General features: G+C 41.1%; 2 protein-coding genes across 3 annotated transcripts in view; both read left to right on the top strand.

Annotated features, from left to right (window-relative positions):
• The window catches only part of fhip1b (FHF complex subunit HOOK interacting protein 1B), a 27,503-nt gene extending 10,470 nt beyond the window's left edge, over positions 1-17,033 (top strand). The window contains exons 2-12 of the mRNA XM_082509095.1: positions 589-1,054; positions 3,252-3,656; positions 4,521-4,751; positions 6,642-6,887; positions 7,060-7,227; positions 8,093-8,172; positions 8,640-8,809; positions 9,127-10,515; positions 10,885-11,063; positions 11,576-11,738; positions 12,250-17,033. Of these exons, the coding sequence (XP_082365221.1) occupies positions 926-1,054; positions 3,252-3,656; positions 4,521-4,751; positions 6,642-6,887; positions 7,060-7,227; positions 8,093-8,172; positions 8,640-8,809; positions 9,127-10,515; positions 10,885-11,063; positions 11,576-11,738; positions 12,250-12,554 (3,465 nt within the window). The 5' untranslated portion in view covers positions 589-925 and the 3' untranslated portion in view covers positions 12,555-17,033. The remainder of the gene's footprint in view (positions 1-588; positions 1,055-3,251; positions 3,657-4,520; positions 4,752-6,641; positions 6,888-7,059; positions 7,228-8,092; positions 8,173-8,639; positions 8,810-9,126; positions 10,516-10,884; positions 11,064-11,575; positions 11,739-12,249) is intronic.
• Positions 12,515-27,974, top strand: LOC309691450 (uncharacterized protein). 2 transcript variants are annotated; one of them, XM_082509097.1, is made up of 3 exons: positions 12,515-12,557; positions 23,818-25,773; positions 25,872-27,974. In XM_082509097.1, exons 2-3 carry the CDS (start codon positions 23,857-23,859, stop codon positions 26,613-26,615), a joined length of 2,661 nt encoding a protein of 886 aa, XP_082365223.1. In that variant the 5' UTR covers positions 12,515-12,557; positions 23,818-23,856; the 3' UTR covers positions 26,616-27,974. The 2 variants fall into 2 exon arrangements, with proteins under 2 accessions (XP_082365223.1, XP_082365224.1); XM_082509098.1 differs by lacking the exon at positions 12,515-12,557 and adding an exon at positions 19,039-20,031.

Below are 27,974 nucleotides of genomic sequence, written 5' to 3'. Positions count from 1 at the left end.
TTCTTTTACCGTGGCTCTTTCTACTTTTATCTTTTCTTCCATTGCAATAATTTTCTAAACGTATCCACAAAATGTTACACGCTTCACATGCAACAGCTTGGCACCAACCATGAGCTACTCACCTGTTCAACCTCAGTGTAACTGGGCAAAATCATTAATGACATTTCAGATAATTGCTGTGCTTTTATTTATTCTTATTTAAGAGTAATATGTGTGGTCTGAACACTCAATGACATCGTGGCTGATGTGATCCCATTGAAAGGTGATTTGTAGTTTTTGCCATATGCATAATGTCATTTATAAATCTTTCTTTCTTGAAAGCTCTGTGGGGTCCTGGGGTAGCTTACTGCCATGGACCCTGCCTCCCGAGCCACAGCGAGTGAGGCATGGAATCTTGTATCCATGTTGCCTTACATACATTCTTCCCACTCTAATCTAGTGGTTATTCTGTCATGTTTCAAGTCCACATTAAGAGAAATGCAATGAGATCTTTTAGTAATAGCAAGTTTGTGAATGAAGCTGTTATTATTCCAGGTTTATATGATGTTAATGTTGTTTTGTTTTTGGGGGGTTTTTTTGTTCACACAGAGAGACTGCCAGTCCTGACCGGCTATGGAGTGGTGTTGGCTTCAGACTGGATGACAGGGTCTACGAGGAGGACAGGGTCACAAAGTTTCTGTAGCAGCAGCAGCAGCAGCAGGCTTTTCCTAGATGTACACTGAGCGGGATTGACAGCCTGCACAGCCGACCTCTTTCTCCTCTTCTCTGTTGTGATACACTTTCCCTTCCCTTTCTGCCCTTCTTTTTGCACTTCTCTTTTCCTCTCTCCCACTTCTTGTTTTCCCATATAATTTCCTTTGCCTTCTGTTAGACTCAACGTCATTGAGTTTTAGTGATCTTTGGTCTGCTTTAAGCTGGTTTCACTATGAGCTGGCTGAGCAGGTTAAACCCACGGGCTTCTGGGAGTCGGTCGAGCCGGAGTGCCGCCCCCTCCAGCCCCTGCACTGCAGACCCAGAGACCTGTCTCATGGTGTTTGAAAACCACTGGAGACAGGTGAGCTTAAGACACACACAGTTTTTTTTTTCTGTTTCTTTTCTTTCCAAAGCTCTTGTTTCTTGTCTTTCCTTTATACTGGTATGTTTTTACCCCTCCCTTGGACCCATCTCTTGATCAACAATCCATCTTAAAAAAGTAAAAGGCACATGTAACCCATGGAAGAATTACTAAAAGTTGGCAAACGCTGTCTTTAGCTCTCCGCTGCTTGAGCCGTGGCTGCATTGCAGGTCCCCAAATGACCCTGGGGCTGTTTTTGCCCGTCTGCCTCTGGAGAGATATCAAAGTGGAGGCAATGCACCAGTTGCTCTTGCAAGATGGGCTTTGCAGTCAAAAATACCTCTGCTTAACGCTTTACCAGATGACCCTGTGTTACTCACCAATTTGTGTTTATTATCAATTGTATTTAAATTCCAAATAAATATCTTTTAAAAGGACATTTTTTTAAAGTTAGTTAATAACCATTCAAGGTTCAAGGTTCTTTATTTGTCACATGCATAGTTATACAAGTATAACACACGGTGAAATGTAGCCTGACACGCTCCTCGACATGTGTTTATTATCAATTGTATTTAAATTCCAAATAAATATCCTTTAAAAGGACATTTTTTTAAAGTTAGTTAATAACCATGTTAAGTACTTGAGACGAAACTATATTGGGGATTGAGATGATGATTTTTGCTATATTTGAGCAGCCTTACTTAGTGCAGCTGTGTGTGCTCGTCACAGGAAATGGTGTGATGGACTTTTTGTGGCTTCAAAATAATAAATAATAAAAATTGCTCGATGTTCCTGCCCTGCCCACAGTGGTCTACATTGGTACAGATTTTTTTTTTTAATTAAAAATGTTATCTTGATGTTACAGCATCAATGTTTGAACTAACACACAAAAGTTAATTTTGCACAAAGACTGTCCCGTTTTCACAATTTGAGGCAAATTATTTTTCCTACCCAGAGTGAAAACTCAAGAAAAGCTGAACTCAAAATGAAACAATAATTTTGTCAGTCACAAAACAGAATCAAAGTTAAAAACTGCTTTTTTAAATTTTCTTCAGCGCCTAAGTAACATTCTCTCTCTCACAGGTGAGTTAATCATAATAAATCCAATTTATTGTGACAGTTCAAATTTTCTACTTTTAATCTTTTTTCTTTTTGTGTGATTTGAAGGCTTTGTCTTTGTTCTAGTGAATGATTATGTGTTCACACAATGTGTGAAAGTTCACTGTGTCAGTGTCAGTGAGAGAAGTAAACTAGCTGGCTGATGTCCAGTTACCTACTGAACGTTTATAGGTTACAGAGGTCTGTCACTGCCTGACGGTTGGAACTAATCTGAGGCAACAAAAGATGTCTGAGAAATGATCTATTTTCTGTTTTTCCCAGGGATTGCAGGGCGTGCACACTTTGCAAACCCGCTCCTTCTTTGGCGAGACTTACTAAAGCTATATACAGGTCCGATCCTGTCAGTGAGTTTTTCTTTGAAAGGATCGGTTGTCATAATGGAGAAATGCATTTATAATCCACTGTAGAAGAAGCAGACACCAGCCATAAGTGAATATGTTGCAAATGCATTGCAACAGAGCCACAGAAGTGCACCTAAATGTAGTTCGTGACTTGTTATCCAGTATCTAACATGCAGCTCTTATCTGTTCAACATGGGCCCAGATCTGCAAATTCATTCTTGCTGTAGTCATGCTGACCAATTAAACTTCTGCTTATCATTTTGCTCTCACACACTTTTGACCACATACTCTCACCGTGAAGCGCTATACAAATACAGGCCGTTTTATATCTTGCAAAATAATTGAGTTGTGTTGCACTGTTGTATTTTAACCTGTTTTGAGTATTATCTGCCTGTATGCCTCTTTGTCAGTAATAGCCATGGCTGGAGATATTAAGTTTAAGGGTTGCCTGTCTGTTTGTGCTAATGGACTCGATATCTTGGGAGAGCCTTAAGGGAATTTCTTCCTCTTGGACTAAAGGATGAACCAGTTACATGGAAGCAGAATTGATTGACTTGAGGAAACATTGTAATGTGGAATAACATTCAGTTCTATGTATTGTGTTACATAAACAAATACCCACATGTGCCATTACAGTTCTAGTGTTTGTCCTGGTCCCGTTAGCATGGACCTCAAACACTTCATCACTTAAGCCCACTGGATAAAGCAACAACACACTCCTTACTTCCTTTTCTCAGATATCTTGGGTGTTGGAGCAGCATGAGACTTCATCCTCCAGCGATGACCTTACGGCAGTGAGAAACAACACCGACCAGATGTTATGTTTGCTGGCAGAGGAGCGTCCTGCTGAGAGCTCAGAGAGCGGCACCAGCGTGCCACCTATGGGGCCCATACTGGAGCTTGTGGTCACAGAGAATATCCTGGAGAGGCTGGTTCAGTGGCACCTTCGCCGTGGCTTGGACCCAGACAGCCAGGGTGCACTGCTCAAACTGTTTGAGATGCTTATCGGTCAGTCCCAGCAGCCCCTGCTCCAGCACACAGCCATTCTCCACCCCCTTCTTAGGCTCCTGGGAGCTTGTGCTGACCCAGAACTCGGCTGTCCTTCAGCTCTGGAGAACAGCCTGGTATTGTTGCTTAACCAGGTACATACAAACCTACAGTCTTTTCCAGTGTGTGTATGCAGTCACTATAAACAAAATATATTTCACCGGTAGTAGACATCCCACAAATGACAAACAAGTTTTGTTTTATTTTTTGTGTTAAAATTGAACGGATGTGAGATGACTGAGAATTGAAGGCTGGAAAAATTGGCTGTTGTATTTAAAAACCTTAGCTGAGCTGTGGCTCTTCATGAAACCTGACAATTTGAATTATAGTAATTTTTCATTTGCTGTTGGCTTCCTGGAGGGGACTCAGTCAGCATCGTCTGTGACCTCTGCCTGTCCTCAGGTGTTGGCGACAGGCCTCAGCGCTCTTTATTCCTCTCTGCCGAGGAAGATAGAAGTTATAGTAGTTTTTCATTTGCTGTTGCTTCTGCTGCATTTACTGTTTGCATGCTGTTTGCTAGGTTTTTTTTATCTTAAAATGTAACTTGATATCTTTTTCATGAGAATGCCCGGCAGCAATTGATTGAGAAACCAACAAATGAGAGCATCACATGCTGTGGCGTTTTTCTCCCCCAAACAATAAAGTTAGTTGAATATAGTCCAGCTCAGGTTACTGATTGGTCAGAAGACGTACCATTTAATTGCAGGGGTTCCACTTCAAAAGCCAGGTGAATTTGGTGCATAAATAAATAGTAATATAATTGATGGTGTTCCCTGAAATGTTTTTAACTCCCCAGAAAGGGGCACTGACCTGCTCTTTTCATATAAAAGGAAACCTTTGTAGTGATTAGTGATTCATTTCTGTGCTAAAGTTGGAATAATAACTAACCTCCAAAGTAGATTTTTCAACAGCGTTTCATGACTCTTGTTCTTTAATGGGATTCTTTTTCCCTCCATCAGATCTGCGTGTCAATGGCCCGACAGCCGGTGGTTCTAGAGATGTTGTTCCGGGCTGCACCAGCCCAGCAGGGCTCAACCAACCTGCTGATCTTTTCCCTGCTTGTGCCATTCATCCACCGAGATGGAGCCATTGGACAGCAGGCGCGAGATGCACTACTGCTGGTTATGGCGGCGTCAGCCAGTCACGAGGCTGTTGCACGATACATCGCTGAGAACTCCTACTTTTGTCCGGTGAGTGAGGAGCTTTTGAGTCACTCTTCATTCTCTCTTTTTTCAGACAGTTTTCCCATAATGATGCTCATTTGGCTTGTGATTGATAGAAGTATGGTCAAAGCCAGACTCAAATTAAAACCTCTGAGTCTAAAAACCGTATAGTATATGGTGAATATGACCTATTCTTTATTGATGTGATGGTTAAGGACAGATTATAAGAGTTGGATCTTGACTTAGTTTCCCTCACTGCTTCTAAGAAAGAGAGGTGTGTGTGTGTGCGCGCGCGCGCAGGCTGTCTAATTCTGATGCATTAGTGATGGTGTGCGATAATGGAAGGAGAAGGAGATGACTATGCACTCTGACAGACCGTTCATCCTTATCTACATCCTATCAACTGTGTCTCAACTCGAGGCTTCCTATTTAAAAAAACCCAGAAACTCACCCAACATCACATGTTTGCAGTTTTTAGGAGAAACTTTATTGTTTAGTGATAAAGAAGACAGCTTAAGAAAACTTGTGTGAAATGCACTTTCCTTACTGATGCAGTTCTCCCCCAGTGAGTTTAGAAGCACTCTTTAGTAATAACTGTTTGTTCTTTAAGCAGGAGACCTAAAAGAAAGATGAAAACAAAGGAAGGATATTTTATCATTTTTGAACTGTGATTTCTTTTTTCTGTTTGGAAACACAATCATAACTTGAAGGTGGAAAGTTTATTCCGCTTTGAAGTAAAACCTGTCTGCCTTGTTTTTGTCATTTCTTTTAGCTGCCACTAGATGTAATTAAAGAGCCATGTTATACTTAATGCAGTCTGAGGTGCATATTTAAAGCTATTAGTTTAATTTGCTTAACAGTTCTGCAATGGGAACATGTGTCTGCATACATTTGAATGTATGAACAAGAATTGGTCAGGATTTTAACTGAATCTGGTCCCAGAGCAATGTTTAAGCTTTCATACTGCATTATAAGAGCGAGTGTTGCGTGATGTCTGCATACAGCACTGTGGTCAGTAGTCTACCCCCGCCCCCCTCCCTCTCAGGTCTCTATACTCTGGTGCTAACTCAGCTATTTTCTGCTCATCTTCCTTCCAGCAGCTTCAGTCTGACCTAGTTACAGCTGAAAGATCCAGTGGATGTGGCGTTAATGACCAATTGCTCCTCTCTGCCCGAGTCTGGCTATTTCCTGTCTGTGCATACTCACACGTATCATAATCAGCTTTGCTTTGACAGTTTTGGATCTAGTTCAACATTCTTAGACAACAGGAACAATTGTAGTCTTTCTCACGTTGTAAGCAGAGTACAGAGAACATCCCGTCTTTGCTCCCTGTCCCTCGGTGTCCGTGCACAGCTCTTTTTGAGGAAGTTTGCATCTGTTTTGTCAGCCTAACGGGTTCAGGTTTCTCCATCCTATATGTGCACGGCAGCAGCAATAAATATTGGATTTTCATAAAAGTCATCAGCTGTTATTAAAAGGCTAAGATACATGACGGGCTTTGAGCTAGACTGTGAATCCACTGTGTCTGCATGTGCTGGGAAGGCACTCGTTTAAACCTTTTTTTGGTAACAACAGTAGGACTCAGAGTACGGACCATCATGCTGCAATTATTTGAATTATGATGAAAATATTTTAAAACTGTTCATTTAAGCAGTTGAGATTTGCAGCAGACAGTAATAATAGCCGTTAGTCAGCACAGTCTTAATGGAAGGGGTTGGATGGGCTGTGACTTGGTGATATTTGTATGAAAATGCTGCTTATTTTCTCCATCATTAATTTGGTGTAGTTTGTAGCTCTTGTTTGTTACTTCCAAAAGTCAGAACTTTAAAAATAGACTCCTATTTGAGAGGTGCCACCTGCTGACTTCCTAGAGGTGACTCAGTCAGCAACGTCTGTGACCTCTCTGCCTCTCCTCAGGTGTTGGCGACAGGCCTCAGCGCTCTTTATTCCTCTCTGCCGAGGAAGATAGAAGTTCGAGGAGATGACTGGCATGCCCTTCGGCGGGAGGACTGGATGGGCGTGTCGTCGCTCGTGCTCTTCATGAACTCGCTCGAGTTCTGCAACGCCGTGGTGCAGGTCGCCCATCCCCTGGTCCGCTCACAGCTTTTGGATTACCTTCACAACGGCTTCCTTGTACCTGTCATCGGCCCCGCCCTGCATAAGGTAGCAAAGGGGACTGTTTTTGTTAGAAAGGCTGCAGTTTCTTTAACAGCCGAGTTGGGGAGAGGGGGTGAACAAATTCCCTTAATGTTGCTTTTAACTGTGCACACATAACTATTATCATATTGCATATTTTTGGCAGTTTTGAGACACCTTTAATTGTGTGTGTTTGCAGTCATCGGTGGATGAGATGATCGCCAGCACAGCCTACCTTGATCTTTTTCTGCGCAGTATAACGGAAACTTCCCTCCTCAAAACTTTCCTGCGCTTCATCCTGCTGCATCGCCATGACAATGACACCATCCTGGACACGCTGCTCACGCGCATTAGCAGCAATTCAAGGGTCCGTATATGTGTGTGTGTGTGTGTGTGTGTGCGTGCGTGCGTGCGTGCGTGCATATTTGTAAAGGAGCCCTGAGGCCCTCATTTGAACTCGACTGAGTGGGTGGTGAGTGGGTTTAAAGCAGAAACTGAGTAGGATACAGAATAAACATGGAAACTGAATCTCTTCATGTCTGCTGCAACAATTGAGGATTGTGTTACCAGTTATTTATAAGTGGTTAAATAAGCCTCAGCAAAATGTTTCAACATTATCTTAAATTCCCTCCAAATGCATAAATATCAGTCTTTTTGGAACAGCAGTGGTGTTAGGAAAAAAAATCTATTAATTCACCTGAAGTATGACGGAAAAAAGAGAAACGATGGTTACCCCCAAATAGGAGTTAAAAAGGAATAGCGTTAAAACATCAGCACTGCTGACTAAAATTACTGGTGTTCACTGCTAAGAAAATAGTAAATTTTGCTGTTATAGAATTTTATTGGAGTCTAACCAATATTAGCTTCCAACATATGGTATCAAAATGTACATTTCAACCACGTTATGAGTGTTGATGTTGCGTAGTGTGTTTACCAAAGGGACACAAATACCAACTTTTCCAAGTGGAGCAAAAAAGCGTAGAAAGGTAATCCAAAAAAACAGAAAACAAACAATATCAACCGATATATCACATTTTTAAATTGCCAAAAATTGGCATTGAGCTTAAAAATCCTATATCGTTTGGGTTCTGAAATTTATTCTGAGGCTTTTTTTGGAGGGGGGGGGATTCAAAAAAATATTTTTTATGAATCATCACAGTGTCCTACGTATGTGTATGTCCTCCTCAGAAAATGGTTGTTTTCTAACCAGTTTCTTTCTGCTTGTTTTGCAGCTCTGCATGGTATCGTTAAGCCTCTTCAGGACTCTCCTGTCCTTGAATTGTGAAGACGTCATGCTACAGCTTGTACTCAGGTTTGTGTGCGCTTCAGAGCATTTTGCCAAATGTTATACTTCCAAAGGGCTTCTTCACACATCTAGTCATTTAGATTAAGTAAAGGTTATGACGCAAAGTCACCATCTGTCAGCAGTTACCACGAGACGATACAGACAAGGTTATTTCTGCCCATTTTTACAAAAATTTTATGAACTACCAATGGCTGTTTCTCCCATTTCCCATACTACTGTCAGAAGCTGCCAGTGACCCCCCCCACCCCCCCACCCGTTAACACATTACCTGCAGGCTGTGATTAGGGCATACTGTCTGTGTTTTAAGGTGATTTGTCACAGCAAGATAAATATGGCAAATATTAAGAATGGAAATGTAGAATTAAAAATGACAACACAGTTTAAGCTTCCTGAATAGTAACCTATATCCTGTGCATGTGGATTAACTTATCTAAAATTACTGAAGTTGCTTCTGTGTGTTCTCTCGCTCTCAGGTATCTCCTGCCATGTACTCACGTAATGCTGAGTCAGCGTCGTGCTATCAGGGAGACTGACCTATACGGAAAGTCAGCGGACAAGTTCCTGTCATTAATCCCAGAGTGCTGCCGGTTCAACGCAGCTGCCTCCTCTGAGAGAGATGAGGAAAATCCATTTTGGGGCAAAGGTGAGCTACACACTTGTGGAAAGTGAGCAGTTGACACTAATAGTTGTGGTTGTAAATGATATGATCTGCACTTGAAATACAATCTTTTACTGAGTGGAATACACTGTACACAATAGTTGTGCAGCTACTCTAGTCACTTACTTTACTTAAGACCTTTAGTTGTAGAGCCAGAGTGAATTTGCATGGAAAACTCTTGGTGTTAGGAATGTTATTGTATGTAAGTTGATTGTTTGCATACAGTGTCTGTATTAATTGGGATAGCAGATCCTGGCTCTACTCATGGTTTTCCTGTTTGCCCGTATATTGTCATCCTGCAGTACTGAATAGTCCCAGCACAGAATCTCCCGCCCCACCCAGACCCAGCACTCCATCCCGCCTGTCCTTCTTCATGAGACAGCAGAGCAGTGGAGGTGGATCAGGAGGTGGAGGTGCTCCTACCTCCTCTAGCATGGATCCACTGCAGTCCAGTTCTTCAAGCTCCCACCAGATGTCTCCTGACAGCCCGATGCACCATCAGCAGACCCACACAGATTGTCTGGACTGGGATTCAGGTTATCTGGAGTATCTTAAGGACGCTCGGAGGAGCATTGAGTTTTGCTCTTGGGCTTGTCGTGACTGGTCGGCACCATATGATGGCGAAAACCCATCCCCAAACACAGCCCCGCCACCCCCACTTCCCCCTACCTCCAATGTCCCAATGACTATGTTCCCTGAGCACTTCTCTTTCCAGCAGGGAGGAAGTCATAACTCTTCTCCCGGTCAGCAAAGGGCGGCCATTGTGGCAGCAGCGCGGTCTGAATGGAGTAGCTCTGAGCGGGACAGCGGAGAGTGGGATGTTACGATTGGCAAAAACAGCTGCATCAGCCTAACGCCTCGCTCCAAGAAACGCAGCCTTCAGAGAGAGGAGCTGCCTCCCAAGCCTGTACCTCCTCTTGTACCTTCTTCGTCTTCAGCAACCGCTTTATCCACTTCTCATCCCATCTCCTCCCCAGCTCCTCACATCCCCTCATCTGCCATCACTGTTAGCTACCAGGCTATGTATAATGGAACAATGGTGCAGGGAGACGGGTGCTCAGACAGTCGTGATAGAGGACTGGAGGTGAAGAAAGTGAAGAGGGACTTGGATGATCAGCAGTATTTGGATGAAAACGCCAACCAAAATGGTTCCCTTGTTAACTGCCCCTCGCAAAGCTGCACTGCTCTCCCAAAGTCTATTTTTAGCAACAGTGACATCAGTGATGCACAATCTCTTTGTCCTAGCAAGATTTTTACTCAGACCCCCATTAACCAGTCAGCATCTGATACCAAACTGCTGTCAAGTGAAACCTTAAACCCACATGATGCATCCTCAGATCTTCCAGAAGCCAGTCAGCAGTCTGTAGAGAGTCTTATTGAGGAGCTGCTGGAGCAGGCGCCGGGAGACCCACAGCTGCCTGGCGATGCCAACGGTCAGGGCATTAGCATTGAGGCGTTCACACAGGAGCTGAGAGAACTGGAGGACCGGGTGAAAGAGCGCTGCAAAGCAGCCTGTCAGCTGGAGGAAATCGCCAGAGAGAGTCTGTCCACTGAGCGCCAGGAAGAAGAACAGCAGCTGTCATCAGCACTGGAGGGGAAGCTGACAGGTGACGTGAAGGCAGACGGGTCTGCGGTGGGCATCTGTAGTCCTGCCAGACCACTGAACCAACCTGTGTCCCAGCCATACACAGGTGAGACTCACGGATTTCTTTCACTGTTGCATCAGTTTGTGGATACGTCTATTGCTGTCATCATATTTTCATGCTCACACTGCTGTATCAAATAAGTGGTTGGATGTGTAACAGGAATTGTATCACTGAGCTCTTGCTTTTGATAATTGCTAACAGCACAGCTGTTGAAGTTATGTGGTTGATGGTGTAATTACCACCTCAAACTTAGGAACTCTTCTTGACTATATTTTAAGGATGGTGAAAGGATTTGCAACCATATAATCACAAGCAGTTAAAACCCACTTCTGAGAAGCAGTTACTCTTTCCTGCTGACAAGAGTTGAGCATTCTATCTTTCTATTCAATGATCCACCGCTCTTCCTCCGTGCAGGTCCATTCATGACAGTTCTGTTTGCCAAGCTGGAGAACATGCTCCAAAACTCGTTATACGTCAACATCCTGCTCACTGGCATTGTGGCCCAGCTGGCCTGCTATCCTCAGCCCCTCCTACGCTCCTTCCTGCTCAACACCAACATGGTCTTCCAGCCCAGTGTCAAGTCCCTAATCCAGGTACGCTGCACTATGCAGAAGTTGTTTATAATGGTTTTTGGTGCCCTCTTTCCCCTTGTTCTGAAAATAGTAGAGAAAGCGAATAGTTTCTTTTTGTCTTTGAAAGGATTACAGTTTTTGGGTGTCTGCCTTTAGGCATAGTTGTCCACTTCCAGCCCACCTTACTTCTGTGCACGCTCTGGTTCCAAAAGCATCAGGCCCACAGTGATATTTGCATCCAGTTTCTTTCCACATTCATTTTCTTTATTTTCAGATACTTGAATTCACTGCTGCAGTGGACATAAAAAAATACAATAAATGAATAAATATAACTGCAGTTTCAGTCGAGTGATCCATCCACACCCAGCGAGCGTGGGTGTGGATGGATGAACTTAACAATTTAACTGTTAAGTTAAATTGTTAAGTTCATGTGAATTTTAGTCTTGAGGGATGACAAGCCTGCGAGAGGGGTTAACAACACCAAGCAAAGGTGATCAAAAAGTTTAAAAGTTTGTTTCCACAACTCTCCTCAGGTTTTAGGTTCTGTGAAGAACCGCATCGAGGCATTTGCCGCATCTCACGAGGACTTTCCTGCCATGCTGAGGAAAGCCCAGCAGTACTTGGTGGCCCGAAGCAAAGTGGACTGGAGCGACTCGCCGGCAGCGGTTCCTACTTTGCGCCGCTCTGATTCCCTTGGTGAGTATAGAAATAGGAAGAGCTACATTTACACATACAGGCGTGGCTTTGATGACTTTGGTCATAAATTTAGTGAGAAGTGTTAATCAAAGATAATTTACCAAAATCCAATTAACAAAGACGTTTAAAAATATTTTAAACACACTACGAAATTCCAATAAAAGTACATTTGAATTGGAAAACTTTAGGATAAATTAAAAAAAAAAAGACAAAACTGTTAGAAAGCAGAAGCAATTTATTGGTGCCGTAACATCTTACCATTAGTACTTTGTAAAAAAACAAACATACCTAACCGATTTGCTTCAGGTTTAGAGGTTTTTGAGGGTTTTTTGTTTTTTGCTGTGCAGTGATTTGTTACCAAACTCCACATTAAAGGAGATAATCAGAACTATAGGCCCACTTGGTGACTTCTTTTCTATCTTTGAAAACGCCGGGGAATCGCAGAGATGTCAGAGCAGTCTCGCGTCACAGTTTTATTTCCCTGTTGTGAAACCGTGCCCTTCTCTTCCAGTGAAGAGTCGAAAGCCATCTCTCGGAGACCTGATTCTTCGTCACACAAACAGTCCAACACGGGCTCGGCACGCCGCTCAGCTCGCCCTTGCACACGTACGGGATGGCGGCCAATCACTGCACAGCGCTCTGTTCCGGGGCAGCGGAGGTGCGTCTGGCCTTGAGAAGCAAGCTGAAGCGCTGCGAGTAAAGAACGCCGTCTACTGCGCCGTTATCTTCTGCGAGTTCCTCAAGGAGCTGGCTGCCCTCACGCAGGAGCACGCCGTCTCTTTGCCCTTCCCGCACAGCCAGGAAGCAGAGGAGTAGAAGGTAAACTCAGACTCCTCAAACTTAGCTTCACATCTGTTGATTTAGGCTGTACACAAAGAAGAGATTGATATAGGATTCTCCCATCAGGACACATGTGAGACTTTTCTGTCACTGAAATGGATCGTCTGCAACGAAGCAGACAAAAGAGGAAAACTGGGATTTTTTTATTACTAAAATTATTATAGGATACCTATAGGACTGGAATCATTTTCCTCATCTGTACACTTATGATATTGTGCATATCGTGTATTATATTCACATCCTGTATACAGAAAATCTCGGTAAATACTTGAGATTCGGGAGCTTGTATATACACATGCCATTTCATGGTATAATACGACACAGTAAAGCCACAGATTAAAGAAGTAGGTGCACATATTGGTGCTAGTCAATACTTGTTATCTTTTGTTTTGAAAGGGTGCTTTCAGGCTGGCACAAAGAAGGTTTCCTCTTCAACAACAACAGAAAAAAACACCAAAAATTGTTTGGCAGGAAAAGATTGAAAGCGTGTGCGAGTCAGCCACTTACAAAGTAATCCCATCAGTTTGGTCATCTCCGTGCAGCTGGCTCATGTTTGCTTTCATCAGAGCTTTTGTCAAGGACGGACTAAGAGAAAAAGTTCACTTTAAAAAACAGAAGCATTCCCAAAAAACGTGGGAGCTCTTTTAGGTTTATTTTAAAAAGGCTGCACTAAATGCTAGTCATCACTGAATGAGATGAAAACTGGAAAAACCTCCGTGTGGGAGAGCGCCACTTTGTCTCCTGTGAATCAGCACGACTACCATAATTGTACTGAGAAACTTGGGTAATTATTGCCTTTTTCTTTTAACGTTTTAAACATTTGTCTTCTGAATTTGCACCGTTTTATAGACATATCAGCAACATGTGGGAGCAGATGTGTCTGCCATTGTGTATGAGAGTTTATTTGAATGAATCACTCCTTTCCAAAAAGGTGACGCCAACTGTTCAGGCCATTAGCTAACCATTCACTGTTCGCCATTTAAAAAAAAAAAAAAAAAAAAATTAAGCGGAGGAATCACGAAGCCGGCAAGAGGATCATGGCCACTGGGGGAAAAAGTGGGCACATCTTTTTTTTTTCTTCTTCTTATTTTCCAGAATTCAGACTTTTTCATCAGAATTACTTTTTTCCCATAATTCTGACTTTAATCTCAGAATTCTGAGAAAAAAGTCCGAATCCTGACATTAAAGTCAAAGAAATTTTTTTTCTCAGAATTCTGGAAAAGAAGAAAAAAAAAAGATGTGCCCACTTTTTGTACCCCAGTGACCCTGATCCTCTTCCGTACTTGTACGTGTCGCATCCTTTGTGTGTCATTCAGTGTTTTTGAAAGACCCGAAATTCTGCACGATTTTTTATTTTTTTTTAATTCCACCTGTGCGTTGACATTATTTCCCTTATTTTGAATTTGATGACCCAGAATCTCATGAGGCGTTCATGACTTTTCTTGAAAAAGATTTTGTTTTCTTGGTGAGACAGGCCAAACCGAACACACAGCACATCTGGGAAAATAATATGCTGCTACTTTTTTTTTTTTTTGAAACACTAACACCCATTTTAATGGTGAAATAGCTACTCTATCTTTTTATTTCATTGGGTACCAAGTATAAATGTGCACGTGGAGGTGCTGATGCAAGTTGTGATCAGCTTTTCTTTAATTTATTGTGTTTTGAGGTTGAATGAAGTTGCAGCCACACAGTGTTAAAAGCTTTTGCCAAGACTTGATATTCACTGTTTTCCTTTGTAATGTGTTGCTAATTTGTTTTTGGGGTTTTTTTTGTTTTGTTTTTTTATAAAATGGTAAGTAGTCATTTTACAGCTCTGTAATATCTGTAGCAGTTTTCTGTAATGCTACCAGAAACTGTAAAAACTGTAAAAATGTGCATTATTCTTAGGAGTGCTTTGTTAAATCATCTACCTGTGACCCAGCTTTCCAAGTAACATATTTGCACATACTAGCCATTCTCTCTCAACTCTTAGCAGTAGAGAAACTGCCTGCCACCCTGCAAAACGTCTAACATTTCTTTCCCATTACACCACTTTCACTTTCTGCAACAAGCTGAGACGTCCTCAGCTCATCGAAGCCATAGCCGCGTTCGTCGTGCTCGTACATGTGGGATTTCGTCCCGGCTGTGAGTCACTTTTCTACAGAATTTCTTAGATGCATTTCGTAATGACCCATAGTTTGTTTCTGGTTTTTTATTAATAGGTAAATAGTTTCTGCATGTCAGATAAGGCGAGGTTTTATGATAAACTAACAGTTAAGTAGTGTTTGGTTTGTGCAATAGTACTGAGCTTAAATTAGCTTCCATGCAGTAGGGTTTAGTGGTTAGTGAGTCGTGCACCTGCAGAGCTCGGCGATGACAGCGAGGTTTCACGCTGAACGTTTGCTCTGGGTAGAGAAATCTCTCTTGTACTTTACACACTGCCATCCGTCCATCCGCATATCACCCAGTCTGCTGTACATGTGTGATCTAAAGAGCGAGGGAGAGGAAACAAAAAAACGAGAACAGAGGGCCTCATTCCTCATCAGGTTCCATGTCTTTTACACTCAAGATTGTGTTTTCTAACAAAACTATTTTTTACAAACAGCTCTGATAAAGATTGATGGTACTTGCTCTGTTTCTTAATGTCACTTCCAGTCACAGTTACAGTCATTAGTGTTCATGGTACACCAAAGACAATCGCTGATACCTGAAACTCACAATGTCTGTTTAAGCAATCGTAGACAGTTTGATGGTACACGGTCTGAACACTGTAATGAACCTTATCCACGAATCGCGCTTCTTTAGTCAACGTTTCACGCCCACAAAACGGTGCCAGTTAGTTTTTGTTTTTTAATAATTTTAAATTTTTAAGGCTCAGCCTAATTAACGAAAAGGGAGCTTCTCAGTAAGAACGTGGCATTAATAAATCTGTCTAATTAGGGATTGCAGTCTGTACTCGCGGTTAATCTTTTAATTTTATTTGATCTTTTTTTAGTTCATTTGCAAGTATACAAAAACCAATGTGATGAAGTTTGTAATGTGGCGTTTTTATAAGGGGATTGTTTCCTACCAGGGCCTTTGACGTCTTCCTTGAAAGACTGTAAGCAGAAGTTTATTTAGAGCAGTGATTATATGTAAAAACACACGTTGCACACAGGTAAATGAAAGGGAGTCTGGCAAATAGAATCAAGGCTTCATGGTGACTGTGATGGATTTACTTAGCTTTATGGAAGTTGCTTTTCATACTCTGCTGGTTTTTAAAGAAAAAAATATATATACATGAGCACTCCAATCGTTCACATAACAGGGGTCATGGACGGGGGCACAGGCCTTTTTTTCCCTCTTATTCTTTTTCATTTTGGGAAATTGATTTTGACGCTTTCTGCTTTCAGCAGCTACCACGGCTGGATGCACAAGATGTTTTTGTTCCTCTAGTGGCCACGGAGTAATCATGCTGTAACAAATCTGAAAAAAAAAGTTCCTGCTTAATTTGTTTAGCACAATGAACGATGGCCTTCCAAAACGTGTGAGCTCTTTATGAACGAGCATCTCAGCCAGTGTGAGCTGCAGCGTCTCAGCTCTGCTCAGACTCCAAACCTGCTTCCTTGGCCTGCTATTGTTGTTTTCAGACTCTGTTAACTGACAAATAAAAAAAGGAGTTGTTGTAAACCCAAAGCTAAGCTCCGGAAGATTATGTTTGGCAGTTTTTGTTTGTTTTTACTTTTTTTTTTCTGCTGTGTTTTAAACATTTTCTTGAACACTAAAATTGATCTGACAATTAAGTAAAAAATAACTTTTAAAATAAATTTCACTAAAATTGTTCTTTGAAAATTTTCCTGTGTTTTTGCTTAATTTTGAGCGTGTAATGTCTTTTGGGGGGTTTTTTGTTTGTTTTTTTTTGTGAACGCAAACAGCAATCCAAAATGTTGAACTGCCACTCCTGTTTTTACATTGCGAGCTGCAGCGCCACCTGGAGAAAGTGGAGGGGTGGGACAGTAAACATCTCAAGGACTCATTTGCCGCTTCAAAATGTCCAATCTGTGCCATGTTTGATATTGATATCTTTTGTTATGATCTTGTTTCTTTCAAAGGCTTTGACCTTTCACCTCTGACATTTTCCCCTCTGTGATCTATGCAAAACATGCTCTGGTGTCTCTGGGTTGAAGCTGAGAGATGGTATGGATTGATTTTGATGTGTAAATACTGTTTATATATATATATATATTTAAATATATATATAAACAAAAAAAACAACGATAAGCAAGTGGGAGACGAATGTGAAATGATTAACGCTACAGAATGAAAATCATCTGAAAATCATGTCATGATGAATGTTGTCAGAAATATTTTTCTATATTTTGAAATCATTAGAGAAAAAGAGGACACAACTTGCAAAGTGGGAAAAGCTGTCAGAAGAACACTACAAAGGGAATGTTTTTATTAATTTATAAATTTTTTTGCCTAGCAATACAACACTTGTCCTGGTGTCTTTTCTTTGGGTTTCTTTGAACGTCTTGGAAAAGGGACTCCAGTAGAGGAGATTTTCAGTTTAAAAATATCCTCGTTTTCTCATACTCCTGTTGAATCACATAAGATGTTGGCTCGTGCTCCAGAAGAGGCAGCACCCAGTACTTGTGGGCACCAGCTCATCTTTCTGCTTGAGTAATGAGTTCAAAAACTATAAACATACAAAGTAACATCACTTCCTGTCCTTTTAAAATCCATCCGTACTTGTGGAAACATGCAGATGAATTCATGGGCATACTGTGCCTGAGACAACCCCTTCAAATAAAAATTGTGTGAGATGAGACATTCATGTCATAAAAGTAGAATGAAATATCAGTGTTAAATCTGATGCCTTGGTATGGCACTCTACTCTGCAAAAGTCTCAAGCCACCCCTCTTTTCTTTATCTTTTGTAAGGGAAATGGGGGCAACGATTTATTGAAACGTACATATAGTAGATGAGGAAAAACCCATTTGTACAATTCTTTTTCTTTCTTTTTTCTCAGGTATGTTTTTACTGCACTGGCAGTGTGTTTGGGATCATGCTGAAAATGATGCTATTTGGAAAGCTCTTAACATTGGATCAAAATCAGTACTGTTCTGTGTTTATAATTCATCTATTCTGACAAGATCTCCAACACCACTGGCTCAGATGGAGCCCCAAACCAATGACCGAGCCTCCAGTGTGTTTTAGACAGCTGCAGAAACTCACTGTCTGCCGACCTCCTGACCTCCTCTGTACATATTGATGACAATTTAAACGAAAGATTTGACACTGAGATTCATCGCTCCTCCAAACCCGATGAATGCTTAGTAAGTGGATCAACTGAAGGGCCAGATGTAGCTCTTAGGTCCTTTGTTAGGTTTTTACCATTTATTTTTTTTATGTGCCCCCCAATTTACTGTTCATCTGCAGATAGTTTCCAGGCTTGACACGTCTTCTTTTGACCCCCACATGCTCTGTTTTCTTACTTTTTTTTTTAAGGACACACTGCACACTATGGCAAGATTTCCCAATTTTTTTTATCTAGTAGCTCTTTGGAAAGGACCATGTTGATTCAAAATACTAATTAATGGCTGTCAAACTGTGTTTCTGGCATTTTTATTTTTTTATTATTTGTAAAAATGGGAACAAATGATGTTTTGTGACAAGCTGCCAGGAAAAAATTGCCTAAAGATACAATTTTAAAATTGGTTCATTGTCTGTTATGAGAAGACACAGCAGTGGTTCATCCCTTGAGTTAAGCGTGAATGAATCATAGGTCAGTGACTTTATAATAAAAAAACAAACACAAAGAAAAAAAAAGCGCTCCTCTGAAAATTGTCAGGTACGAGTTTGGTGTGAACATAAAAACTGCAACAAACGCTGACTTCTTTGGAAGCACAATATAAAGAACTGAAGGGTGACTCAAGACTTTTGCACAGTATTGTAATTTGGTGAAAGGAGGAGGCAGCTACTAGAAGCCCCCCGCAGCTTAACAAAAAATGTGATGGAAACTTTTGTTTTTCAGGCTGACTCACAGTAATTATTTGCCTAAAATGGCCATTTTGCTCACTGCATTTCCTGTTCATCTGTGTGAATGTTCTTAGAACATTGGTTCTAATTGTCCTTTTTTTGCTCATCCAATGTTCCAGTAACCAGTAACACCAACACTCATTTTTTCATGAGGAAAAACTACATAAGTTAAAAATTAGCTAAAGTAAGTAACTATTTGGCATTTCCTTAAAATTCTGTCGGGATACATTGAGACCGAGCCACCTAATGACTAGCAGGCATTTCCACACTGCACAAATACTGTTTATTTTTTAACTATATGTTTTAAGATTGGATATCTCTGTGTCAAAGTCTTACCTGCTCTGTTGGTAGAGTTTAGAGCTCTGTTGAGTTATTATAAATGATTTGAGATAGACTTTTAACAAGTTCTAACAATAATGTTTTTATTACACAAGTATAAAATATGGGATAGAAATGAAGAAAAGCATTCTGTGTTCCTGCTTTAATCTAAGGATGTTTTGCTTTTCTCTCTTTGTAAAATTTAGATATATTGGATTTGCCCTTCTGGTCAGACAAAATGAGCATTCTGCAGTCGTCACTATATAAATGTACCACGCAGCCCTAACTTTGAAGAATTTATATCTGAATTTCTTGAATAACTAAAGTAAAAATGTGAATTTCAGGAATGTGAGTTGAATTTGAATTAACTTGAATAACTGTATGTAACACTGTTACCTCACAGTAAGGTGGTTTCTGGTTTGAACCTCCTGGTCATGTTCTTCCTGTGCCCATGTGGACAACTCCGGGTAATCGGGCTTCCTCCCACAGTCCAAAGACATGACTGTCGGGTTAACTGGTGTGTATGTAGAGATGTGTTTCATTGTGTTGTCCCTGTGCTAGGTTAGCCTTCTTCCACTGGTCAGAAAAGACATTTGGAGACATTACAGCACAGTGTTTGAACTTGATTGATCAACTAATAATAATATTTGTCCCCAATCACCACAGAGAATATAAATGGCTCATGTTTCGGGGGGTGGGGACTCACTGACCCTAGAAATCAATGTTTCATGTAGATAAGTAAATCTCTAGCATTAACGATAGCTTGAAAACTTCCATGGGTTTTCATCATAAAGCTACATGACATAAATATGTGGTGGTCCCTGAAGCAACGTACTGTGTGGTTTGAGTTAATAGATTTACTCTGACTCGCTGCATTTTCTAAAACACACATCTTCGGTTCAAGTAAAGTATAAAGTACACAGTCTGAACACCAAGACAAATGTCAAATGTGGATCCACACAATTTGAAGTCTGCACAAAGAGGGAACTGGAGTTGGCTTGGCTGTGTCCTAGCAACAGCAAACAAGAGGGAAAATGGCACAGAGGGAGGGCTGGAGGCTGATTGTATGAGGAGTACAGGGATGTAGTAGAGAAGAGTGGAGCGGTGGAGCAGAGCCGGTACCTGACTACAGGTAAGACATTGCAGGGTTTGATGTTTTTTGTTTTCTTCCCCTACAGATGTATTTCATATACCTATTTTCTAGTACAATTTCAATGTTTTGTTAGTTTATTTTATTTGAAAGTGTGGGTGTTAATTTACATTATTCACTTTTTTGACATATCATGAATCCTTTGATTACATGTAAAGTTCAGTTTTTAATTTTGTTTTTATGTTTTTGTTATTTTAATAATACTACAAGGTTTCCTATTGACTTTTCCTTACATGGCCTGACATTCAAAACATGAGCAACTGGACTCCCTCATCTATAATTTACTTTGGTAATGTGAGCACAACCTTTGGCGACTTGTGCCAGTCCTACCAGAGATGGGACTACCACAGTTCCTCCTGTCACTTATCCCCAACATAGATAAAGTTACTGGCAATGATGGTGGAAACATTCATTGCTTGTTTTTGAAGGACTATGTCCAGGTTAAAGTTTGGGTTCAGTGATTCGTTTTGCTCCTTACAATGTTTTGAAGTATTAAAGTAACCAATTGTAAGTGCTGTGGATTTCATTATTTTTAATTGTTAATATTAAAAAAATGTAAACTGCAGACAGCAGACTTGTTACTGAAATACTTAATTCGTACAGCTGATACAAATGCCACAGGCTAATACAAAAAGTAAAATAAATGCAGTCAGCAATAAATATATTTCTCTCGACTGTTTTTTATGGATCTGTGTTGGTTGAATACCCCAAATCCTTTTCTCTACATACCCAAGCAAAAGCATAACCATAGAGCTTGCTTTACTTATGATTTGTGTACAACTTTTGGGAGCTCGGCTTCAGTTTAGGTAAAAGGAAGTTATAGGACGTTAGATTGCCCATAACTAGTAAAGACGAGCTTCATTCACTTCTATGACCTTTGCTATGGTAATTAATTTTTCCCACCAATGTTAAACTACTACCTGCCCACAAATGAAGCATTTGGTTAGAGTAACTGTAGTTCTCTGGAAATATTACCCGGTACTCAATTGCTCTCACCAAGAGGCACTTCCCATAGTGAGATATGGAGTGAGGTTTGAAATAAAACTGCACGTAACTCACATTAAGTAGGGTATCACGGTGCTCGTATCAAGCTAAAGCTAGTTTCCTAGCTGTAGCTAAAAACACTTTGTATTTATTTTGTACTGAATCGAATTTAGGTGACTTCTGAAGTATTATCATAATTGAACATTTGACATATTGTGGGTAATGCAATAAACTACTTTCAATTCTTTTCCTTATTTTCAATAATATACATGATCTCACTGAACAGAACATGCAGTATAGCACAGTAATTTACTTTTACTGTAACATCAAATAGGCCTAAAAACAACAGTCACTGTCTATTTCATGCTTCATAAGCTTAAAGTCAAAAGTACACTTCAAAAACTTTTGAGGAGAAAGTTTGAAGTAGAATATCTTGTTGAAGCTACTTGTTGAATTGTGACTGTTGTTAAGTATCTCAAGTTGTTTCCACATCTGACAGAAAGGTGGGATATAAATTTCTTAATGTTTACCCTGCATAAGTGCTTCTGTTGATTTTGTGATGGCTCACCGTGGTTATCACAATACAGCACACAGAGGATCGACATCTTTCACTGCTGCTTCTCTACATCGCTTTGTACAGCTCATGAATAAAATATCAAAACAAGATCAATTCGCAGGGACTGGGGAGTTGAGAAGTACTGTTGTGTTGACACACTGGCTGTCTCCTTACCTCCCACTCTCGCCCTCACTCTGGATGCTTCTGGCTGTCTGCTGCTATTTGAAATGCTAATAGATTTCTCGACACTGAACTCAAAACTTTTCTTCCTTGCCTTAGCTAGTTCTTTCTACCCACAGCCTCAGCTCTCTTATGGCCTCTCTTCATATCTGTATCACCTTTCCATAAGCAGCTGTTTACTCAGAAGCACTTCACAAGCAAGCATGCACCTCTGCCAGACTAAATTGGTGTGTGACTGATTCATGATTTTGGTCTGTCATACACTTACGCATTACGGAAATCATGCCTAATGACAGATAATTTCATGGGAGTGAGGTGTTTTGTAACTGGATGCCATTATCCCAATTTTAGTGCAGATGGATGACTGAATATGCTGCATGTTGCTGCTCCAATACAACAAAACTCGTTAAAACACAAGAGTTTCAAATCTCATTTGAAATTATACTTAGCTATTCTTAGCATGGCAGTTTATTAGATTGCAATCATACTTGTTACAGGTATTATTTAAGTCACAGGACTAATATTTTAAGCTACTTTTAAAAGAGTATAAAATTGTGCATAAACTCAATGCAGTACACTGAAAAAAAAAGTTCTTTCAATTTACTTGATTTTATTGTGTACATCGGTCCCACATAATATGAATAAGTATGACTGACTTAATTTTCCACTTTCCCTCAAGTAATTAATGCTTGTCACATCAAAGTATTTTATTTCCATCAGATTACTTTAAAAAATCATGTTTGATGTACTAATATTAATCTATTATCATAATATCAATGTATTGCATAATGTCAATATATTTTAATATTTAACACCAACTTATTTTTATTTGCCAGTGGTACGCAATGATATTACGTAATGTAAACACATTGCAATTATGTTCTTGCAAGACAAATTATGGCTTTAAATCCTACTTAATTTTTTCAATTGAAATATTAACTGATCATTATTGACAAAAAAGGCAAAGACTGAGTGCTACTGAACAATACACCTTTATTAAACTGTAACAGCAGTGAAAGCAGCAATTCTGCCATGAACAAGTCCAAAATCGCATCCATATAAACTTGTTAACACATTTTTAAAGATGGCCTGCAGAAATAACTAAAAGAAAAAGTTAGTTTGAGAATATATTTGCAAATGTTTCACAAAAAACTGACCTTAGCAGCAAATAAAAGAAAGTGCTTATAGATGATCCTGTCATCTCTTACATATAACATTTGTATTAATTACACAATTGAAAATGTAAACTAAATTAAGACTACCTGAAAAAAAGCAACACGCTTTTATGAATAAACAGCACTGTTAGCTAGCACTGTAAAAACAACATGTAGATGCATTACAGACTACTTTTTATATAGCATGCATGCACTACAACAATTCTGTGAAAACGTACCCAACTAAAACAAATGTATTTAAATTACTTACCTTCTCAGTATGCCTGACTCAGTGCCAAAGGTTGCATGTGGCTGAACAGTCTTCCAGAATCTGGCGGTCAATTGCGCTCTCCTTAAATTATGTTGTTGTCTTATTGGATAAGACTCTAGGTCTTATTATCCAATCATATTTAGTTGTTGTCTTTGAATATATTGCATCATTTCCGGTTGTGGTCAAACATGATTACAATGGTTTTAGTATTCTAATTTAGTCACTTTAAATCAATGCAAGAAAAATGAGTAGTCTCAGTATTGTTTATAATCAAGTAAATAGTACTTTATTTAATCATGTAAATAAGAGAAACATGAAAGGCTTGTGTAGCATTAACTAAATTCATTTGTGCAAATTCAAAAGCCTCCCAATTCCCATTTTTTCAGTGTAGATGACCAGCGCTTAATTTTAGACTACATAGGTTCAAAATAAAATCCCAACATTGAAAAGAAAACTTTGAAGTATGTACAAAAACTTATGACTCACTCCTGCTGCTGAAGTAAATCGGTTGGTTTTGATAAATGCTTCGGAAATGTATGCACCAGAACTTTACAGTGGTGTTGTGCCCCGAGTGAAGCTGATCTTCTCTTTTTTTCTGTATTTATCTCTCCGTCATTCTGAAGGAACTAAATACTGGAGAAGTACAAATCCATCCATCCATAATGTTGGGAACATCTTTGGGCAGCACTCCCACCTCTCCTATCCCAGGCCACTGTCCAAGCCCTGATTGCCAGTCAGATGGTCCTTTCTCTGTTGTTCTCCTGCATCAGTACCCTCCATGCTGGGTAACCCAGGCACAGTGTGACCTTGCCCAGGCAGAGGCAGAGCTGCGCAGACTGCAGGAGCATCATGAAACTGAGACTGAATCTGTAAAGCGTGGTGTAGAGCGAGCTATCCTGGGAGCACGCAGAGAAGAGCAGCGCCTGCTGGAGAGGGTGGAGCAGGACCATCGGGACACTCAGCAGCGTCTAGACCAGATCCAGCGGGAGAACGTGGCAGCAGCCCGGGTCAGCCAGTCCCTGTTGGACCAGCGGCTTTGTAAACTGGCAGAACTGAAAAAGCAGATTCAGGAATTGGGTCAATCAGTTGTAAAGGACAGTGGGCCAAGCCAGAACCCACTGCTGAAGGAGATTTCAGAGTTCCTACAACCTTGGGAAATCTCAGTTTCTCTAAAGAAAGTGAACTTCAAACCAAGCTCACAACCGAATGCTGTCAACTTTGGAGATATTCGTGTTCAAGAACAAAGCCTTTGCCTGCATGCTGGAGGTTGTGGGCCACAAGGACAGCCATGTGCTCTTCATTCACAAGAGATGCTCTGTGAAGACACAAACTATCAAGGTTCTGGAAAAGAGAAGAGCACCCAAGGACAGGGATTTATTTCACCAACCGGCAGGGTTGTTAGAAAGATCAGCCTTTCTAACCGGGGTGACCTAGAATCAGAGGAGGAAAAAAAGCACTCTTCTGCAAAGATATGTCACTGCGAACAGGCTGACTGGGAATCATCTCAGGAAGATGAGGTAGAATCAGTTTCCTTCCAGCCACAAGGTGAGGATGTATTTTTGGCTGTACCTACAGTTCTTAAAAAATTGGACATGGAAGACGAGGACAAGATAAACAAGAATGGGAAACCTTACTCACCAAGGAACAAGAGGAAATGGCTAACTGTGGCCTCCAGCAGGAAGCCAAACCTTTTACCTGAACAAAAACAGCAGCATATAAAGCTTAGTCAGTGCTTAAGTTTAGACGGTCAAAATGGAGATAAGGGAAGAGTAGGTCAAGATTCCAATTATAGACTTTTAAGATACTGCAACAGTTCCCTAACATCTCAAAGAGAACCTTCAGCCAGCCAAAGCTGCCTAGACCTCACATCCAGGGGTCGACCCCCCTCTTGCCTCAGCCAGTCTTCTGATGAACACTCTCTAGGGACGCTCGGTGACTCTGGCCGAGCACCATCCCCAACAGACAGCCTTGATTCTAGCTATACTTTCATTGTTAGCCCATCTCATGACTACAGTATGAACAGAGGCTCTTTGAATTACAGTTGCCGCTTATCAAAGTCTGCAGTGGACTTGACTCACAAGACGCGCCCATTGATTACTAGTGGGCCAATTGAGCAAGGAGTGTGGGGGATTAGGGGCAGCAACTTCAAGACGAGCTTCACCTCAACCTCGCCGACTCTCAGAAGGAAATTGAAAGCCTCTGACATGGGGCATACTTTCTCGTCGCCTTCCTATAGAGGTCAAAATATTTTATACCAGCCACAGAAACAGGCTACAGCTGCTGGATCAACACAACCTCCTGTGGCTAGGTCTTTATCCCTGTCTGTTATAGATGGTTCCTGTACAACAGAACTTGAGGCAAAAAAGTGGGGCAGAGGACAAAGAAGGCAGCAAGCACTGGTGGAGTTAGAGGAGGAGTGTGACTTGACTTCCACAGAATTTAAACCCAAAGGTGTCCATCTCATTGGACAATTTGGAAAGCAAGGTTCAGGTCGAGCTGATCTTACCCTGCCAAGTGGTATCCATGCCACACCACAGGGTCAGCTCTTTATAGTGGACTGTGGAAATGCACGAATTCAGGTAGGTGTTATACAACTCAAACATGTACAGAAAATTTTTTTCAGTGTGGGAAATGAAACTGTCAATGAGGTTATAATTGAATTTCAACTTTGAAACAGGTGACTGACGCTCGTGGAAATGTCCTCCAACAAGTGACCTCTCCAACTGCTGGTGGCTCTGACAGACGGTGTAGGAACTACTTTGACATTGCGGTCAATGCTAAGGGTCTGATTGCAGTAAGCTGTGCAGCAGAAAGAGCTCTTCTTGTGTTCAGCAGGCACGGCCGACTGCTTCAGACCTTTGGAGGGTCTGGGTTCGGCTCTGCAAAAGATGAACTGGAAGCTCCCAGGGGTGTGACTGTAACCAGGCTCGATGAATTCCTGGTAGCTGATATTCGAAAAGGTACCCTCATTGCCCTAAAGCTTGACCCTAAGACAGGCTCCCGTCTTGAACGCACAGTGGTAACTGGATTCCACCGACCCTACTTAGTGGCAGCTTGCTTAAGCTCAGGCATGGTGGCTGTATCCGAGAGGGGCAATGAAACTGGTCGTGTACCTTGCGTCAAAGTTCTGGAGCCAGGCTGGAACACAGTTAGAGTTTTGGGTGTATGTGCAGGAATGGGACCTGTCCTGACCTGTCCCTGGGGTATCTGTATAGATACAGATGGTAATGTTTTGGTAGCAGATTGGGGGGAGCAGCACAGAATCCTTTTATACCCAGCACAGGGAGTAGGTTGGCCCATAATAAACCAGGGTTTGAGTAGTCCACGTGGCCTATCCTTGCTACCTGATGGCCAACTTGCAGTGTCAGATAGCATGCATCATTGCATCAAGATATACCAGTACAAATCATCCCAGGACTAGGAAAAGTGTGCTGATATTAAGAAAAAAAAACCCTAAAGTACAGCACTGATAAATGATGCATTAGTATTCGGCCCAGCTGCACCTATGAGTCACATGTCTGCCTGGATTTGTAGGCCAAAGGCTACATCCATGATAAAAGCAAGGACTATGAAGCTAAGCTACAAAGAGAAAGGAAAGAAAAGCTGGTGTTGCACTAGGCAGTGAGTGTTCCTCATGTCATTTTTAGCTTGTTGTTGTTTAGCTGCTTTGAAGTGTTCAGGGTCAAGTAGAATTGCTGTTTGTTTGGTGTCTGTTGTTTGTAGATTAGAGTTTAGTCACAGTCTGCACAATGTCTGTGTTGATCTGTGTGCTGCTCAGTTTTCTACCAAAGCTGATAACCCGCAGGCATGAGCACAGGCTAGTATTTACTCATGCATAAATTTAATAAAGCTATCCAATCCTGCACAAATATGAATGGACTCGCATTCATTAACATAATATTATTGCAATTTTTAAAAAGTAGAGAGTTTGTACTTTCTCCAATGTGGCATTTTTATTTTCAAGTGATACAAAGAGCAGGGTGTCTGTGTTTCAAATACATCTCGTCACAATTGGATTCGGTGATTCCTGCAAATTCTACAATTTTTCATGCTGTCACTGATTTTTACTGACAACGAGTTAAGCTCTGTGGCTCTTTTTCAGTCCACCCACTCCCTTCTTGCACAGCAGCATCTGTCAGCAGTGGAACCCGACTGTCAGCCAAGTTTTCTTTTGTGAGATGTGGCTGTTTGTAGCAGATGTTTCATTCGGCAGACGACTGTCCGTTTGGGATAGGGCGAAAGCGTGAAATTATTAAGAACATTTGCATTTGCTTTTTAGAGCTGAGAGATTTTCTTTTGCAGCACCCTGTGGACATATGTATGACATATAAAGGTTAGGCATAACATTATGACTTCGGACTTGTTTGTCCAGCACATCACACAGATGGGAAGTTTGGATTGAGATCTGGGGAATTTAGAGGCCAAGTCAACACCTTAAACCAACTGTTGTGCTTCTTAAACAGTTCCTGAAACATTTTGGGGGGTTACATAGTCTGCAACATTGACACATACCACCCACCTAAGCAAAGTAACATCCACATGGATGGGAGCACCCAAGGTTTCCCAGCAGAACATTGCCCAAAGCATCACACTGCTTCTGTCAGCTCACCTTCTTCCCATAGCATCTGCTGGTGCCAGGTGTTCCCCTGATAAGTGACACACAGGCATCCGGTCATCCACGTGATGTAAAAGAAAACATGATTCATCAGATCAGGCCACCATCTTCCATTGCTCTGTGTTCAAGTTCTGCTCACATGCCCATTGTGTTATTTTCAGTAGT

This window comes from Aulonocara stuartgranti (genome assembly GCF_965226115.1).
Source record: "Aulonocara stuartgranti genome assembly, chromosome: 16".
Taxonomy (NCBI): domain Eukaryota; kingdom Metazoa; phylum Chordata; class Actinopteri; order Cichliformes; family Cichlidae; genus Aulonocara; species Aulonocara stuartgranti.
This window is presented reverse-complemented; position numbering and strand designations above follow the sequence as displayed.

Coding starts and splice junctions, on each gene's coding strand:
- LOC309691450 (XM_082509097.1), top strand. CDS start 23,857: ATGTTGGGAACATCTTTGGGCAGCACTCCCACCTCTCCTATCCCAGGC. Junction 25,774..25,871: donor GTGGAAATGCACGAATTCAG/GTAGGTGTTATA, acceptor ACTTTGAAACAG/GTGACTGACGCTCGTGGAAA.